General features: G+C 34.8%; 1 protein-coding gene across 1 annotated transcript in view; it reads right to left on the reverse strand.

The window, feature by feature from the left end:
* The window catches only part of GABRA2 (gamma-aminobutyric acid type A receptor alpha2 subunit), a 59,995-nt gene that overhangs the window by 19,933 nt on the left and 21,362 nt on the right, over positions 1 to 18,700 (reverse strand). The window contains exons 2-5 of the mRNA XM_027676308.1: positions 17,699 to 17,766; positions 5,699 to 5,919; positions 3,324 to 3,406; positions 164 to 307 (exon numbers count right to left, since the gene is read on the reverse strand). Of these exons, the coding sequence (XP_027532109.1) occupies positions 164 to 307; positions 3,324 to 3,406; positions 5,699 to 5,919; positions 17,699 to 17,701 (451 nt within the window). The 5' untranslated portion in view covers positions 17,702 to 17,766. The remainder of the gene's footprint in view (positions 1 to 163; positions 308 to 3,323; positions 3,407 to 5,698; positions 5,920 to 17,698; positions 17,767 to 18,700) is intronic.

Consider the following 18,700-nt stretch of genomic DNA (forward strand, 5'->3'; position numbering starts at 1 on the left):
TGAAAGAATTGGTAAAGTGTTGTTTTGTGTTACTTGTACAGTACATTGACTATGCCTAATAGATCACCTTTTGCAACAATTTTTTCAGTAGCCTTTAACAGCACCAGAAATATATTCTTCAGAGCAAGTAACTGCCTTTTTCTTCAAAATATCTTTTACTAACCTGTACTTGATTTAACTGTTTCTTTTCCAATTGTTTGACCTAAAAGGTCATACTGATTCAATCTTGAGCCATCTGGTGCCACCTGTACCGAATCTGAAGCATTATAAGTCCAAATATATGTCACTTCTGACGTTGTGTATGCATCTGTGAGAAACAAGGTACAATAGTTTGTCAGCAATTTAAATTAGACAACTTCCATCAAAACTCATAGAATTACAATACCCAGTTAATTTTCAAATTAAAATTCACCCAAAACAGTTTAAAATGATATAGTAAAAAATATGTTTGGCTGTTTAAATAGCTTTACCGTAAAGTAAATACCTATTGCAGCATGGGAATAGGGCACTCATTTGTGATCTTATTAAGCACAACTTATTGTTATGAAATTACAAACAACATCTTTTCTACACTGTTAAAAAAATTGTCAGAGACCAGGTATTATATGTATCCTATAACTCTGGTAAGGCAGATGACAAGAACAACAATTTCCAAGATTTAGAACCCACAACATTTTTAAAAATTCATTGCTATATTGTTCTGACCTTTCATTGTCCCCACTATCAACTTTGGGAATGGACTACAAGCATTTTATTATTAGCTGAAATTCAGACTTAAATATGGGAAGCCAGGGTCAATGACAGTGCCCTTGTCGTGGCTCTGTGCCTTGCCCTGCCTACCCTCTTAAATCTCACTCCCTGGCATCATTTTGGGGTGCACACTGACATTAAGCAGCTGCTCTCTCAGTACATTCATGATCAAACATACATTTAGCTTGGGGTCTGTCAAAATAAACTAGAATGAAAGCAAATCAATGCTGTATTTTAAACAGCAACAATGTCACTGTAGTAAGAAACAAAAAAAATCGAGTATGTCCTGAAAGATTTTCCAGCCAAATATTCTATTAACAAATGGAGTATGAAAGGAAAAGGGTAAACCACTGATGGAAGAAGTTGTGTGTTCATTTTGATTGACTTAGAAAAGTACATTTTAAATATTACACCATAACTGCAGTGCAGTGAAAGAGAAAAGCATAATTTCTGTTGGTCTGCAAATACTTGAGAAATCTCTAGAGGATCAGAAAGAAGCTTCTTCATGCAACTAGACATAAATTGCATAACTAACAAAATCTAGCAGGTGGGTAGCATGTAGAGATTCTTAACACTTCCCATCTATCTTTCCATCTTTCCACAAGAATATCTCTGCTTTAATGCAAATCAGCACTAAATGCAAATCAATATGGCCAATTGTTGATTTGTCCGCATCCTCCCCACTGTTGGCTAGACTTTTTGAAAACAATAAAGAAAGGTGATCTATTAAACTACAACTTCTCCCATACATTCAGTTTGGCTTTTCTCTTACTTATAAAAAAAGACATTCATACATGCTGATGATCCTCCCAGCAATGTAAGTATAGCAGCATACGAAGAGCTGTGACAAATATATACCACTGGCAAACTTTCCTCAGTTAAACCCAAATCCTCATGATTCCTGCTTATTTTCACCACTATTCATCATTCAGATTCTGTCCCAGAATAAAAGCTGAAAAATGCACAGTTGTCTGAAAATGAAAACCTGGAGGTTTTTAAAAAGAGATTGGACGTGGCCCTTAGTGCCATGATATAGTAATTGGAGTTGGATCAGGGGTTGGACTTGATGATCTTGGAGGTCTCTTCCAACCCTACCTATTCTATGATTCTATGGTAAGGAAATAAAATGTGTGTGAAGCCATTCAAAATGAACAGAAATAAGAGTCCCCTGGATATACCAACAGGCTGGAGCCCAGATGACTATGAGAGAAATGAAAGAGAGGGGTTTTTTTTAAATCACATTGCTCACATTTAGAATTCTCTGGATTATTAGAAAACCAGAAACCATAGGCCGAGAATAAAGAACAAACCGGTAAGAAAAAAAACGAAACTAACAAAAATCCCTCCTGTTCACACAAAGTCTAATATACCTAGTCAGAAGGGTTATCAATTTAGGAATGCAAATGAAGGAAGTACCCTCCTGGCATATGTTTCATTAATACGGGATTTTTTAAAGTTGTTTAAGGCTACATTTCCGTCTTTTTTTCCTCCAAAAACTTATAAATCAAACATATCTTGCTTGCACACCTATGTAAATATTATTAGTCAGCAGGCAATTTTGGCTAACATCTCTGGTGTTAGTTATTTAGGGTGCATTAAGTATTAGAAATATAATACTTAGGGGGCAAAAAAGGCTCCATGATACAAACAGTATTAATTCGAATCTCCATAGATAAGATTTCCCTCTAGTGTGGAAACATCATCAGAAGCACAGGCTTGGTCTAATTTGCTCCTAACTCCAAGGAAAAGAGATATCAGAGTTATGGGGAGAGTGTGTACAGTGCTCTTAAAATGATCGTCTGGTTAATGATGTCCTTAGTGGCAGCATATCCTCTGTTTTGTAACCTGTGGTTGCTACAATTATTATGAAATCAACCAGAATTTAAGGGTATTAATTTGTTTCCTCAAAAAAAATATCCCTTTCCTGGGCCCAACAGAGAATGTAGGTTGCAGCCAATGAAAGAAAAGAAAGCTTTTAGTGTACGAAATCCAGGAAACATATGTAATGAAGAAGAAGAAGGACTGTAATATAAGTAAATTAAATAATACTGCTGTTAAAATAACACTAGTGAGATCAAAGTCCACCTGTCTCTAACATGCAGATGCACTAACGTAAAAATTTTTATCTCGAGATGCCATTTCTTATTGCTTTCAATAGAACAAGAGCATAAAAATAAATATCATTAATAATAAAGAGAAACTAAATGTTTTAATAAATTAAAACAAACATTTATCGAAGTCATTGATCTGCTCTTCGTTAATACTGCACAGGCTATGTGTGTCCAGTTCTATGTTCATCGGTATGGTTTGCACGCTGCAATAAAACTAGACCAGTGCAGTGTTGATCAGGTGCAGAGTTTTTATTGTTAACTGGAGTCATGAAATCTTTAAAATACACTAGAAGATACAACACTGAATAGAAAAAAGGGATTTTGATGTGTCAGGTTACAAATATTTTTAAAAATACCATCTTGTGGTTAAAATATCTCATGTAAGATTTACTGAAAAAAAATTATGCTGAGCAATGTTAGATATTCACTAACCAAAGGCTATACTTCACATTATATACTTACAGCTGCCAAATTTCAGTGGGCAAGAGTGCGCATCCATAGGGAAATCCTCCAAGTGCATTGGACATTCAGCTTGGACTGTAAGCCTAAAAGGCAAAAGACTATGATGCATTTAAGTCGTTTAGCAGGGCAAGAAATTCAATTCCAGCGAACTGAAGAGAGTGCATGCTGATTTAGGAGATTAAATTGCAATTTTACATTAAACTAACAAAAATTTAGATCAGCTCTTGCTTCTTCCCTTTTATGTGGTCCTTTGGAAGGCATTAACTTATCACATCAAAAATCTGAAAAAGCTGACCTCAGAACTATGAGCACAGACCATTTAAAGACAAATATAAATTATGTAATTGCAGGTTATTAAGAACAGTAATTTTCTTCTCATAATAGTCTGAGATACATGGGTGCTTATATGGTTCTCAAAGGCTCATTATAAAAGCATATAAAATACAGTTAATTTGCCAAAGGACTATGCTCCAGCGTCTTCTGAATTTAAATTTTTTGGTTTGAGTGGGATATGTAGAGGAAAAATATTTGTGTTCTTTCAAAAGATTGTTGCTACTCATTCTCCGTGTTACTTGTGATTATTCTTTTGATTTGTATATAAATGTGAAAGTATGTGAACAGTACATCCACTTTTGCTGATTTTGTGAAAAAAACCCCAGCAATATCCCAGTATCATATGTGGGAATTAGTGTAATAAAAAATAATTTAAAACAATTTGAAGAAATTTTTTTGCAGACTTTCTCATTATTTTTAATTAAAAAAAATAAAAAAGCCAAAAAAAAAATGTCTCTTTCTCCTTCCTGTCCTGGAAGCCTCCTCTTGGTAGAGGTTTTTTTCTGGATGCCTTTGCTCCTCTTCATCCAGCCTCAAACATCAGCTACATCCCTCTGTACTGTCAGTGTTTCTAGTCTTTTTATTCTTGGCTACTTTCTCCCACCCTTCCACTCAAAAATATTCCATATTTCTATTCCCCCACTCCCCAGGAATGTTTTTCTGAATTCAAGGGGCAGAGAGAGACAAGAATCAGGAAACACCTGAAGGCAAAGGAAAGAACTGCATGAGCCTCTGATAAAAATCACACGATTATTTTATTTAGACACAGAAAAAAAGGCTGTTTAAAATCTAGGCAATAAAACCAGTTTACACATTAACCTTATATTCTGAGAACCAACACACTTACAAGTCATGAAAACGTTTAGTGAATTTTAGTTAACATGACCCATCTTAACGTTTCATAATAGTTTCAGATAATATTTCTTTTTATTTACAGCATATGATTATAACACCTTCTGGAGGAAGAGAATTTCAGTCAGGTTATACAGATACTAGTTCAAATATTGATTCGAGCCTCCCCCAAAAAATACTACAAATGGTGTCTCAATTGACTTCCAGCAAACTTTTCTGAACCTCTCCAACCACCACATCACCTAACATCATTAGCAGTCTACCCATCAACATTCAATATTGTAAGGGTTTCAGAGCTGTATAGTAAAATCAGGCTCAAGGGATGCTAGTACAGCTGCATGGAAAAAAATCACACAGTACACGTTTGCTTTGCAGCTCGTATTTATATCTATCTTAGGCTGGGGATTTTAAGACCACAGGAACAACAATTTCAATTTATTAAATATTCTCCAAGAAAAAGAAAGAAACTAAGTCAGGCAGGGTCTTCTGGAAATTTAAAAAAAATCCATATAGGTAGCATTATTGTTAAAATAGTAATCAAAGAAGAAATCAGTCTTATAAAAACACTGCTTATATCTATGTATACATGATATTTATAATTTTTTCATAAATTATTTTCTAAGTAAATTTAATACTTTTTACCAGCTAAATATTTATGGTAGCTGCTAGTGATGCACAAAAATTAAAACTCTAAGTAAAATATTGTAATTAGATATAAAGAAACAATTATTATAACAAGACATATTTTCCCTATAGCTCTTGCTGGAAAGAATTTGAGACCTTATTAACTCTTTATTCTTTGATTTTTTTTATTGCTACTGATCTTAATAAATTTGTTTAAGAGCTCACATAGTACAACGGGTGCAGTAACAGGCAAAAGTCATATACTATTTTAATCATTTTAAGAGTGGGTAAACTCTATCCGAAGGTCTCAAAGCACTTTATGCAGGTTGTCAATATCTTTAATGCATTACAGAGATATGAAAACTGAGGCACATGTAGGAAAACTGATCTAACTCCTTATCAGACAACAGACTTTTAACAGAACTGGAAAACAAACACATTTTTTTAGCTTTCTTTCTGCTAGAACAGAAAGACAACAAAGGAGAGTCCTCCTGGAACCTTATTTCTTACTTCAAAAAAATCACATCAAGAAATAGCTTGAGTAGAGAACTGATGAACAGACTTACCTCATGGTGTACAATAGAGTTCCATCATCTTGGATTCGTAGGAGCTTGTTTGGCATTGTCATGTTATGAGCCACTGACTTCTTCCCATTGTGAAAAAATGTATCTGGGGTCCAGATTTTGCTGGCCATTAGGTTGTTCAATCGAAGAATGTTCATTGGGCCCTTAAACTTTAATCTCTCATCCTTCCATTTCTGACGGAAGAAAACATCTATTGTGTATTCCTGTAACGGAATAAATATATGCTTTTTTTGACACAACGAAACACTAGTCTGCTTTCTGAGAACCAAAACAGAAAAGCTCTTTTGCAGAATTCCCTTGGTAAAATTGTCAAGGGAGAATGATCACCACACAAAATTATATAATATTGAGAATAATAAACAGGAATTCAATGTATTAACAGTATGACTTTCTCCTTCATGGTTGCTAGCTGTAGTCTGTATGTTGAACACTTCCAATATTTAGATTTCTGTACCTGATAAACAGTGGGTGTGTGACAAGGCTAATTTCAGTAAACATAGCTATTTTACATTAAGAAGTAAGGAAAAAATATACAGAAAGACATTAAATAGTTGTTGTGGCATCTACTGCTGTAGAGCAATCCAGCATTTCAACAGCACAAGAGAATGGCTGAGACTAGAAGTAAGGAAACAAGGCAACCTGTAAAGGGTACAATATATTCCAGCAGGATGATACAAGGAAGATTTTCCAAAGAGGAATGTAAGGCTCTGTAGTAGTATGGATTTTATAAACAAAAATACATAAGTAGGAAACAATAGGTGATGATTGACAGGTGACACACACTATCTATGGAACTTTACTTTGATGCTTTAACTTGGGAAGACAGTATAATCCAGGAAAAGAACACAAGCAAAAACAAACTGATAACCTAGACCAGATGCCTGTGTCAACCAGTGCTGGGCATCCCATCTGCTGGGTTTTGCTGTTGTTCTAAGTAACAAACAAACAAAAAAGATACTGATTAAACATTGATAATGTAAATTCATCCACTAACTTAAAATTGAATCTGAAAATTGATTTAGTGTTTTGCTACTGTCAGCACAGCATATAAATTGGAAATGGAAGAGCATAAAAACTTTGTTGGAAGGAAACTGCATTCTGTGTATTGGCAAATGCTACCTTTTTGTTTTGTTGGACAGGTACAAAATGGTCTCATGACTTCAAAATATTAGTATGTTGCAACAGTTTGTACTATTGCAACTGCTCTTCATAAACCATTTTACATAAACCATTTTCAAGTAAATTATCTTTGAATTGACAAGTCCTGATAAAATTCAACCAATATAAAATATTCAAGTGATTTCAATATAGAAGTGACTTCAAGGAACTTATCAGCCTCCATCGCTTTCTGCTGGCTCCCTTGTGTGCTGATTAACAAGGCTTAAGGTTCTTCTCCGTCAATCATACAGTGGTACAAAAGCAGTGCTGACTAGACAGCGACAAGTGACAGCCTTTTCAGCTCCTTTGGTCTGTGAGCCAAGGAACTGTGAGGACCTTTCCCAGGTCAGGGCCAGAGGCTAAGGAGAGCATGTGGAATAAAGGAAAGAGAATTTTGTCACCTGAAGGAACACAGTAGGGGCAGGAGAGAAAACAGTTCTCATTAGGAACTGTGACAAGTGCATATTTTGGAAATTATGAATACTTATAACCTAATCTGGCAAAAATTACCAGCTCAATTTTCAGCTATACCAAGAGGTCTTACAATAAAATACAATAAAATTTTGTCATTTTTCTAATTACAATCATAAATATTCAAAATTATCTTAAATCAAATTTACAGTACACTGAAAATTAATTTGCTTGGTTTTCTTTAAAACCAGTTGCTATTATCTCTAATAATATTTTAGTAAATATATCTCTGAAATACAAAATTATGAACTTCTAAAATGTGTATTTCTTTGCTATTATACTCGATTTTGTACAGTCGCTCATCACTACCAGAGACAGTCTCATGACAAATAGTTTGCTCATTTCTCTGTGATAGATCACGGTCAATTGTACTCTTTATTTGCTGATTTATATTTTGTTTTATTTGTTAAATATCATATGACTTAAAATCCCATTTGAAAACAATAGTTTACCTATCAGTTCAATGTAGAACAGGAAAAGTGACAAAATGCTTAGTATCATGGAGGATCAGGAGCAGCAGAAACAGTGTGCTTGAAGAAGGGTAATATATGAAATTTGGATGGAAATACAGTGTAATTAAAGGAAAGCAATTGCCCTAGGAGCTTCATTGTGGTTTTTGTCTGAGAGGCTTTACCAGTAAGTCATTGCTATGTATGATAAGATTGATGTTTGAGGTATAAAGAAGTAGGAAGAAGAGCCTGAGGGAGTAAGACTTTGAAATCCCACTGAAATTCAAAAAGAGTGATAAGTCCTACAGATTCTTTTGACAAATATTCCTGCACATAAATGATTAGAATATAAATCTCAGCTTTCTGCAATGTTTCCATCAATAAAGAACTTCAAAGGTCCTGCTTCTTCACTGTCTTCCAACATACATAAAAAGAATCACAGAGAGATAAAACAGGAAAAAAAAAAAAAAGCAGACATGAAATGCCCCTAAATCAAAACAACAATATTTCAAAAAAACCCCACACCTGCTGCATGGCAACAGCTTAGAAAGTAGAATGACTGGAAAGAATCTGAGCTGCAGCCTTGAAAGATTCTACTGATAAATCTCTGATTAATCCACAGGTAATTCTAATCTCTCCATCCCATCCACACTGGTGATCTTTATTTCAGAACATCCCATTTAGAAGATGGAAATGGGGAATAAACCAAGGTTTGGTGTGAATGACGAGAAACACCTTCTTCTTCCACTTGCAACAATAGTAAAATCTCACATAGTTCTTAACTAACTTATCTTTCTAAAGACCTCTGTGCATTTTTTTCAAAGGAAATATTGGGATCTCAGCTTTGTATGAAAGGAAACTAAGGCGCTGAGGTGAAATTAATTTGTCATGGTCCATTTAGAGTGATTATGAAAAGCAAAATACAACCCATGCCTTTGCATCCCAGTGCTATATCCACTGAACCCATGTTCCCTCCTGTGCCAAATTTATTATACTTATGATCATGACTACCCCTGTTGATGTTTACTATATGAAATAAATTTAAAAATATGAAATTATTGAAGTATTTTGAGTATATTTAATGTGATAAAAAGCCAACATTTATCGAAATATGCTACATAAAGATTTTGTAACTAATTCCTATTCTATATACATATGACTTTGTGGTAAAGGCTGTGTAATGCTTACTTTTCTGTGAAGACCAACATTCCGTGAGAAATGCAAATTTAGACTCTAGAAAGGATACTCAAATTAATAGCCAATACTAATTTCATTCAAACTGCAGATATTCTCCTATGTGAAAAACCTGTGCTGTCTTTGGACACAACCAAATTATCCTCCAGTATAGAGTGCAGTATCTCCACAAAATCACAGGAGAATACTTCCAGGTCTTCAAAGGACTCCTGTGATCATTGCTAAACAATAAAATGCTTCCTACTGATTTGTGTCTAAAATGTGCTTTCACAGCTAGATTCTAGCACAGTACAATTAATCTTTCAAATATGTATTATACCAGCTTATGTGAAATTTTTGGTACAGACAATGAGTTCTTACTACAGTATGAAGAAGCACTGCCAGTTCAATGGTTAGAAGAATAAAATGGTGAAGAAATTTCATTCTTCTTTTAAAATGCAGTTGTTATGCATAACAGTATGCACCATAAAAACAGACATTAGTATCTCTGGCAGAAGCTTTAACTGACCTGAGTATAAGCAATCCCTCCTCACTACATGGCAGTCTTCTTTTTTTTGCTAAGGACAGATTTGTATGGGAAAAGTTCAGACAACAAAAAATGTATTCTCATCCTCTGAGCTAATGGTTGGCAGATTTTGGCAGTTTTTGTATATGGAGTAAAGATGGACGTGTTCCAAACATCTCAAAAATTGTAAGTGTCCATTAGCAATCAGTATTGTCCTGAAGCAGATTGAACATTTTATTAATCACCTTCTGGAACACAGCATTTTGTTTAATGAATAGCTTAGGCCAGAGGTCCTTATTCCCTACTTGTAAAAATTTCTCTTATTCAATTCTCTAAAGTATGTTTTTCTTTTTCTTTACCACTCCTAAAGCCACTAACTGACACACATTTATAACCACAAAAGCAAATTTTAAATACTGTAAAATATAAAACTTCTAAAAGGCAAATACGAAAAAAATTAAAAACAAGTAAACAGAAAATGGCACATATATCTTTTCATTGATTCCTTAAAGACAGTCAGAAATACTGTGGTTGATACAATGATGAGATAAACACTTCAGATTAATGGACCTAAATCTCACCTAGCTAATTTAGGGTCTTCATATTAATACTTAGTTGGACATTAGTATAATTTCATAATTTTAATTCTTAAAAAGTAAATTCTTGTTATTATCTCTATCTTAAGGAAATGTGTAATTTTTTCTTTCAGTTTAGCTTAAAAACATTAACAATATTAATATGTGTCTGCTACTGTTGAATACTAACATGATTGGTATGCATCTAGGCAACAAAACAACTTTCCAGAAATCAGGAAGTTTTAGACTCAAAAAAATGCAATTATGTAAAGAAAACTAATCTACACAGTATATGCACTCTTGTTATAACCTGATATTTGTGGGTTTGATGAGTGCAAGTTTGTGATGCAACTTCTGCAAATCAATTTATTAAACTTCCATACTAAACATTTTGAATGAATGCTTAAATTAGCTTTACAGTGGGAGGCTCAAATCATTAGTTTGTTGTTTTGGTCATTTCATTCTCTGTGGGACAGATCTATGCATGGTGCAGATGACATACACAAGGGCTAACTCACTACAACAATCTGCATAACCTAGTTCATCATTGTATGGTTTGGCTTTACCTGGGCCTGTCTACCAGACTGGACAAACAATCCATCTCACTTTCTACTTCTCTATTCTCTAAAAACAAATAATTGTCTAACAACATCAGGACTGAAATAGTTCTCATCCAAACCGCCTCAATGCTCCAATCACGAACACTGACTACTCAGGCTCTGCATCGAACATCAAATCTCACTACACAGATGAGCTGAGTCCTTTTGCTCTTCTTCAAAACTTACCTTCTGATGCGTGCACAACACAGAAAACAGAAGGAAATAGCAAGTGGCCAGAAATTCCTTTCAGGTCTTTCCGGGGTGAATTCACATTGGTGAATAGAATCCTTGAAAATATTCTGATGAAGGAGGACTGTGGTTTGAAACTGCAATGTTGGTTATTTTTTATCAAAACCCTTAAAAACTGAAACGGTATCCCAACACTGCATTTCAAAGGAACATGTATTCATTTTTAAATACGTAAGTAATGTCTTCCAGATATACATGACCTTTAATACTATCAAGAATATGTGGAATATTTCTAGGGAATTGCAGTATGATTTTCCTGTATTTGAAGAACTCATTTCAGGCCTTTTATTTCTGCTTCATCTGCCAACTTCAGTCATTTTTGTCTAAGCATTGAATCTAAACATGGAATATTAAAAAAAAAAGTCTGGAAAAAATGTGTTTAACCAGTTTGAATGATGGTGTCTAGGGAAGAGAATGTCTTTCTATTCATATTCATTTATGAAAAGGGCCTTCTCTGAATAATTTTCTCTCTCTTTCTTTCTATAGACCTGATGTAAAATGAACTCTGAGCCTAAAAGAAGTACTGAAGAGGGATAAGAGAGGCATGTGAAAGATATGAGTAGGGATTACTTAGAAAAGAGACTACAGGACATTATACACACTGTTGTGACTGAAAACAGAAACACTTCTAATTATCCTTTTTTATTCAGACATGGAGAAAGAGCAATCCTGAAACACAGTTGATCACTGGTGCCGGGAACAGGAATTCAAACAAGGGGTACACAGAGAGCTAATGCCGGTGAAGGGCTTGGACACAGCCTCTGACAAATCAATCTCCAATATCAATCCACTTGGTAGGATGTTGCACAGAGGAACAAGCCTTCCCAACAGAATAAAAGGACAGAAACTCTGCAAGAGTTTATGAGATATTCTCATCAAAATTTCAGCCCATGGATTTAACTTGCAAAGGCAATGATCCGAGCCAATAAAAAAAGTAATAAAGTAACAAATTTATTGACTTTTCAGAAACATATCAATTATAAAACCACAACCTAGATGCTCCTCAATATCCAAAAAAGCCAAGTGTATCTATAATTTCTTTTACTTTTAGTCTTCTGTTACTGAGTTAAAATAATAGCAACATTAAAGTAATTACAAAGTAATCTTGTGAAAAAAAAATCATCTTGGTGCATTCCCTTATTCCACCCAGATTTACATATCATACCACCCCTGTAAAGCTTCTCTCCAGTTAAGGAATTCTAGCTAATAGACTCTGAAACAGCTAAAAATAAGTTTCACAGAAAAAAAACCAAAATCTGAAATACAAACTGGAATAAGGAAATCTGAAAAACAGACAGAAAAAAAAAACAGGGTTCCCAGTTCAGTCACTCTCTCTAAAGAACCATCCTCAGTTGTAGAGAGAAATAATGTAACAATCCTTCTGATCACTTCTGGATTTGACTTTCAGTCTTCATTGAAAATTTCTGTTTTGGCTGTATTTGAAGAATCAGAAATGTTTATTGACATTTCAATTGAAAACTGACAAGACAGAAGCGTGTGTGGGCAGTGCATGACCATCTCTACAGAGAAACGATCCTGTTCCTTGACTCTAAAGCAAAAAACTGGAGGGCTCTCATCAAGAAACTAGGAAATATTGTTGTTTACAAACAAACAGAGACAAAAAATGTAATCACAATGAACAAAACTCCCCAACGACAGTGAAAATATAATGTTGAAAGTTAAAATGCAAAAGTTTCAGAAATGTTATTAATATTATTTTTTAATATTCAAGCTAAATGGATTCTAGTCCTACCACCTACTAACTGTGTGTTATATGAAAGCAGGAAAGACTGTTCCCAGTATCAATCAGAAAGACTGCTCTGAGGCAAAATTTGGCTAAATGTTGGCAAAGCTTTTCTCATAGCGGACTTCAGTACTTATATAATCCTACATCCAATAACTATTGCTTGAGGAGTAAATCAGTTTCTCATTTATTATATACATTATTTTTTTCTATTATGGACATCAGTACTTACTATGTCTATGGCTATGTGGGAAATTTTAGAAGCCAAAGTGTTGAGAGAGCCTGGAAAGAAAGCAAGTGTGAAAAAAAAGAAGTTCCTTGCTTTCAGTGCTGAAATCTGAGTAAGCAGCAGATAGATTTATAATGAATTTTTTTAAAACAAATAAATAATCAGGTTTAATTTTTAAATTAAACTATATCCTTTTTTTATCCTACAATTTATAATCAAATGAAAATTATCCTTTACCTCTGAATTTTCAAATATTAAACATTTTAATTTTATTATAAATGCTTTAATTAGCTTCTTTAATCATAATTTAGCCTTATAATTCTAGAAAATTCAGAGGTGCTTTGTTTTTCAGTTGTTCTGTCCAATTTTTCATTTGTTTGTTTTTCTAAATAATGCAGCTTTTCTTCTCTCAGGCTAATGTCAAAAAAAATTTGTATCACTGATAAGGTTGAAAGCCTACAAGGCATAGCATCATAATACTGAACTTAAACATTTGTGAGAAATAACAGTTCAAAAAGACAGAAAAGGGGAAGTAAAATCTGTTTAATCCCATGTTTTGCTTTACTTTCCTTGATTCTCACTAGTTTGCAAAACAAAGTTGAAATTTCTTGTATGTTGGCATTGTATATTTGGCATTAAACAGAGTGTTTGACATATAATAGCTTTTCTTTGACACAACTGATATTGATACCCAAATGTTTCAGTCACAGCCATTCATTTAAAGCACAGTTTGCAACAGACTCCTGGCCAAGAGTGAACAGATTTGGTAGCTGACTATTTTGGTCAGAACAGAGAGTAACATCTTTTTAACTTAGTGAAGATGTTAATCCATGATAAGGACCAAACGTTTTTGACTCTTAACACATTTGGAGAAACATCTCAGCCTCAGCTTCTACCTCCTGGATTTATCAATGGCAACTTCAGCTAACTTAAAATCAAAGATCAAATTCCCTTGGACTTAATTATTTTTTTGCAAAATTGTGATACTGGAAAAATACAGAGAATATGAATAAGAACCTACATTCTAGCAATCATACGGAGTCACAGATTGTACACAATACTATATTATCATTAATGGGAACTGATAGACTTAGTGAGAAAAACAGAAATCTCACAAATTGCTACCAATTCAAAAACAATAAAGGTTGGAATGACATTTTATCAACTCCATGAATCAAGACTACTATGTGAGAACTGTGTCCTTAGCTCCAATCCACCCATCACTGTCTTTGTGTCTCCTCCTTCTTCCAAACTGTAAAGCACATATTAGCCATCTCTCACAGCAGTGAGTCCCCTTCCTGTTTTCAAAAGACTTTTCTTCTAAGCACCATTATTCTTCACAAGGTGCTAACCAAGGGGAAAAAAACCCAAACTGGAAAATAGATTATGCAAAGGGGTACAGTCACACATCTGATGCCTTTTATTGCTATGAGAAATCCCAGGGAAAGTGATATCCATGAGAGTTTTGGGCAGCAGCAGCGTTCAGCCTAAAAATCTGATATGACTGAAGGCCTCACCATTCACATTGTGACAGCAGAGGACCTCAGGGGCTGTGACCCCACCTTCCTGAAAAGATCTGAGGTTAATTTTGGGATCCTCTGAAAATTCAGGACACAGGCAAGAGTCAAACCTATTTTTCAAATGAAGCCTTTTAAAGAGGAAATTTTAAAAATTAGTTTCCCTATTTACAGAAGAAAATATCAATGAATACTCTGCATAACAGTTTACATTATCAATTCTGTCATACAGTTCCTAAACGAAAGAGTATTCATGGTTAAAACTCTAATGTCACCTTCATGTTCGACAGAATATGTGATAGTTTGGAAGCTATTATTTCAAAACTCACATGTTGAAATTTTCTGATTGACTGCTCACATGTTTCAAAATGATTTTATAATTATCAACAGAACAAGCTAAATTAACCCTGAAGCTTGTAGCAATGAGAATTAAACTGCTCTTACTTATATCTGCAAATAAACCTACTCATTACAGTAACAGCTGCCATTCTGATGCACTGCACTCTGCTTTGATTAACACCTCTGCATAGATCTGTAGCATCAAACAACCTGATCCCTTATTGCACTGTTATATATGTCTATGCAAATGGACACCCAGAGTTCTCCACACATTTACCCACTGATGTCGAAAATGTTTGGAGGGTTAGGAATAAGCTCAGGAAAGTTTTCATTAAATTTCCATTTGAGCACAGATGACTTGCACAGCCTTGGGTAAGTCTCCTTGTGCCCCAGTACCAAATCTCTAAAAGTGGGTTAATATCATCTCCCCATTATACAGGACTACTGTAAGTGTAAACACTGTGAAGGCCTGAGATATTAGACCAATGAGGTCAAGATGTTCATGTCATCTTTGTATATAACTGTGGATACCTGATTGTTTTGTTTTGTTTTAATTAGTAATACAATAAGAGCAATTTTAGAAACTTAAAATCATTAGGAAAAAACACCACGAGAGAATTCGCAACTTATACAGTAATAAAAAGAAAATAAATGTCTATTTCTCCTATTAAATGGTCTTTATTGTGAAGCTTCAGTAATGTATTCATCACTATCAAAACAGAGGTTGAAAACTGAAACTATCATACAAAAAACAAACATAAAACCCCGCAAAGTATATACTCTAGAGCTATGATTACCAGTTAGTCAGTGAGCAAATAACTTTTTAAATGTACAGTGTACTATAAATAATTTAGTTTCACTGCAAACTAGTTCATAACATCAAGATGTTCCTTATTTTGTATGATGCGTAATCTGAAAGTTTTCCATAGAAGAAGAAATATTGCCTGATTTTAATAAACATATTCATTTTTAATTCCTACAGACACATCTAGGTAGTATTTTATATGTCATATATAATAATGAATGTTCAAAACACTTCAAAAATAATTTCTTGCAGGAATGGGAAGGATAGTGTGAGAGACTGAAATGTTAATGGTAAAGGCTCAGTCAGCCACTTGCAAAAGCAATGGGTGCTTTGCTGATGATGAGCAAGGTAATAGCCCAGGTGCAGAGGGTGTACGCACGGGAAGATGACCATGACAAATCAAGCTTTGTTTAGCAGGAAGCTGGGTTTTGAGTCAGGGGAGGGAAGAGCCTGATAAGAAGCTCATCCTGAGAAGTCGGACAGCTTTTTATCATGCCAATTTCCTCCCTTATACAGCTGTCTCAGTTGTAAGACTGCTCATCCCCTGGGAAGGTGTCCGGATGTCCACATTTTTCATCCCTTCTGATGAGGTATAACTGGTCCACTCGTAAAAATATCTCCCAGGTGAGTTATTGGGACATTCACAGGTAGGCCTGAAGGTATTCATCCCTTCTGATGGGGCATAATTGGCTCAATTACACTGATGTGAGAGGCAACTGTGATGTCTTAGAAGGTGTCATAAATAACCAAAGTGCCCCCAGACTCATTTCTGTGGCTTTCCACCAGAGGACTGTGCATGACCCACAGTGTTGCAACAGATCCACATTGTTGCAAAAGATTCACCATGTTGCAACAGACAACATAAAACTCCCCACCCCGAGGTACCCGAGCACTCCACCTAATCCTGACTGTATATCAACCATTGGACTTTGTGTTTCAGGGCTTCCTCTGGCCCCAATGGATCAAGATTGTGACCATCACTTCAACCACCAGACATCAAAATTGCAACTATGAAATCTCGTCGCTGGATTCATGAGTGGTAATATCTTTCTACTCTTATCCTTTATTTCTCTTTCTTTCTTTCTTTCTTCTCCTATCTTTCTCTCTTCTTCTAATTTCTTCTTCTCAAAATATATTCTAAGCCAGACTAAAATATTCCAGTCAATGCCTTAGTAAGTGCCTTGTTGCGTCTGGGTAAGTTAAAGTTGGCTAAGTTTAAGTTTGCTAAGCTAAAGTTTGTGAAGTGCCTTACTTTGTCTGGATGTTGTTTTAGAATTTGCCAAGTATTCAAGTATTTGTGTTGTTCTACCTTAATGTTCTTAAGTTTTCAAGTAAAACTTTGTTACTGAACCTCCTGAGAATTTTGTTATTTCTCCCACACACTGCCCAGAGTGAATCAAACAACCTTCTCCTAAACCTGCTGAGCAGACCGGGGCATAACACACAGTTAAAGTAAGTTTCAGTTTGTCCTTCCCTTCCATTTTAGAGAAAACAGATCTTTCTTCTCAGTGTGAAACATTCTCCCTAATCTCTGTATGATTTGTCATAAGCCTACAAAGAATTCTTTGCCTCAGAGATTTTTACCATTAATGTTTTCATTTAGAACTATAATCCAGAGCACTATTCTGACAGTTTCTCTTTTTTTTTTTAATGTCACCCACTTCCTTAAATGGTTACTAAACAGCGCAAATTATGGATAGATCTGTAGAATACCACAGTCATGTAGATAACCCAACTTATAAACTATATCTTTCAAGAAGTTTAGTTTAGACTTCCATCAGGTCCCTCAGTCTGTTGCCAATATTAGGGGTGCTCCTACAGTGCACCTTTCACTCCAGTTTTTCATCCAAGAGGAATTCAGTTCACTTATCTCAAGACTGCTCAGAACAGAAACCAAAGTACAGTCAGTGGGGGCAATCAGAAGATTCACTGGTCCAAACTAAACTGGTAATACAAGCATATTTATCATGTAACATCTATAAACCAATTGCCAGCTTCAGAACTAAATGCGATTTGGTGCTTTCTGATTTCAATTAAATAGTTGAAAATTTTTTCGCAGTAAGTCAAAGCAGAATACAAGCTTAGAGGCACTTAGTAGTATATATCTTACACCATTTACCCGTATATGCAAAAGATTCAGGAACTCACCATATCGGTATCTGAAACAGGTCCAAAACTGGTCACATAGATGTTAGTGAAGACTTCAGTAATACTATCTGATATAAAAAGAAAAAAAAAAAGCAAACATTTTAAATTGATAGTATTTCTTCTAATTTTCTATGCAAGATTATGGGACATTTTGAAGAGGTTTCTGTTCTTGTTTACTACTCCTAATCAATATTCTGGTGTAAAAACTCGAGGTCTCTGACCCACTTAACACAGATGTTATCAGACAAGAATTTGTCCCAGGTAGTAGTTTGTTGCAGGTAAAAAACTATACAGTCATTAGCAACTACACACATATTTCCCATTTCTCTACCAGCAAAAATAACCACACCACCTTGGACTTAACATGGAAGTACAGTTCTAAACACAAAATGCCTTTGTCGCAGAGGTGTTATCTCTGTTGTTGCAGATCACTCCTATTAAAGCTTTTCTAGCTGAAGGCTGCTTTCTTCATCCTTAATAGCTTTTTCAAAGCCAAAGACAAGAAAAAGCGTACAAAGCAGTTATTGATGACATCAAATATAACACATCCTACTTTTTCATTGAGTGTGTTTTTAAGTGGCACATATTCTGACATAATAGTTCCTTCCTTTGATACACGATGCTCCTGAAACACTGTAGTGATACTGTAAATACTATAAGAAAATGTTCTTCCTCATCATTGCAGTCAGACACCCATGAAATCAGAATATTAGATATTGTACTGCAGGGAAAAATAATTGCTGATTTTTCTATCCTGAGTCTTCAATTAGGTTCAAAATAAAATGATATTCACTAAGAGGGTTAGCACACACTTGCAGAAAATTTCTTACAGCAGTTGCCAACTACTGTCTGCATTCAAGACAGTCAACACAAGGAATTCTCTGCCTTAAAGCCAGCTACTGACTGGAAAAGAAAAATATGAATACAATGAAGTGCAATTTGACTCATCACAGAATTTCCTGTTCCTAAAAATAATACAGCTGCCTGTTATACAAAGTGATC

This window comes from Neopelma chrysocephalum, unplaced genomic scaffold (assembly GCF_003984885.1).
Source record: "Neopelma chrysocephalum unplaced genomic scaffold, ASM398488v2 Primary Assembly neopelma1_42, whole genome shotgun sequence".
In the NCBI taxonomy this organism is placed as follows: Eukaryota; Metazoa; Chordata; class Aves; order Passeriformes; family Pipridae; genus Neopelma; species Neopelma chrysocephalum.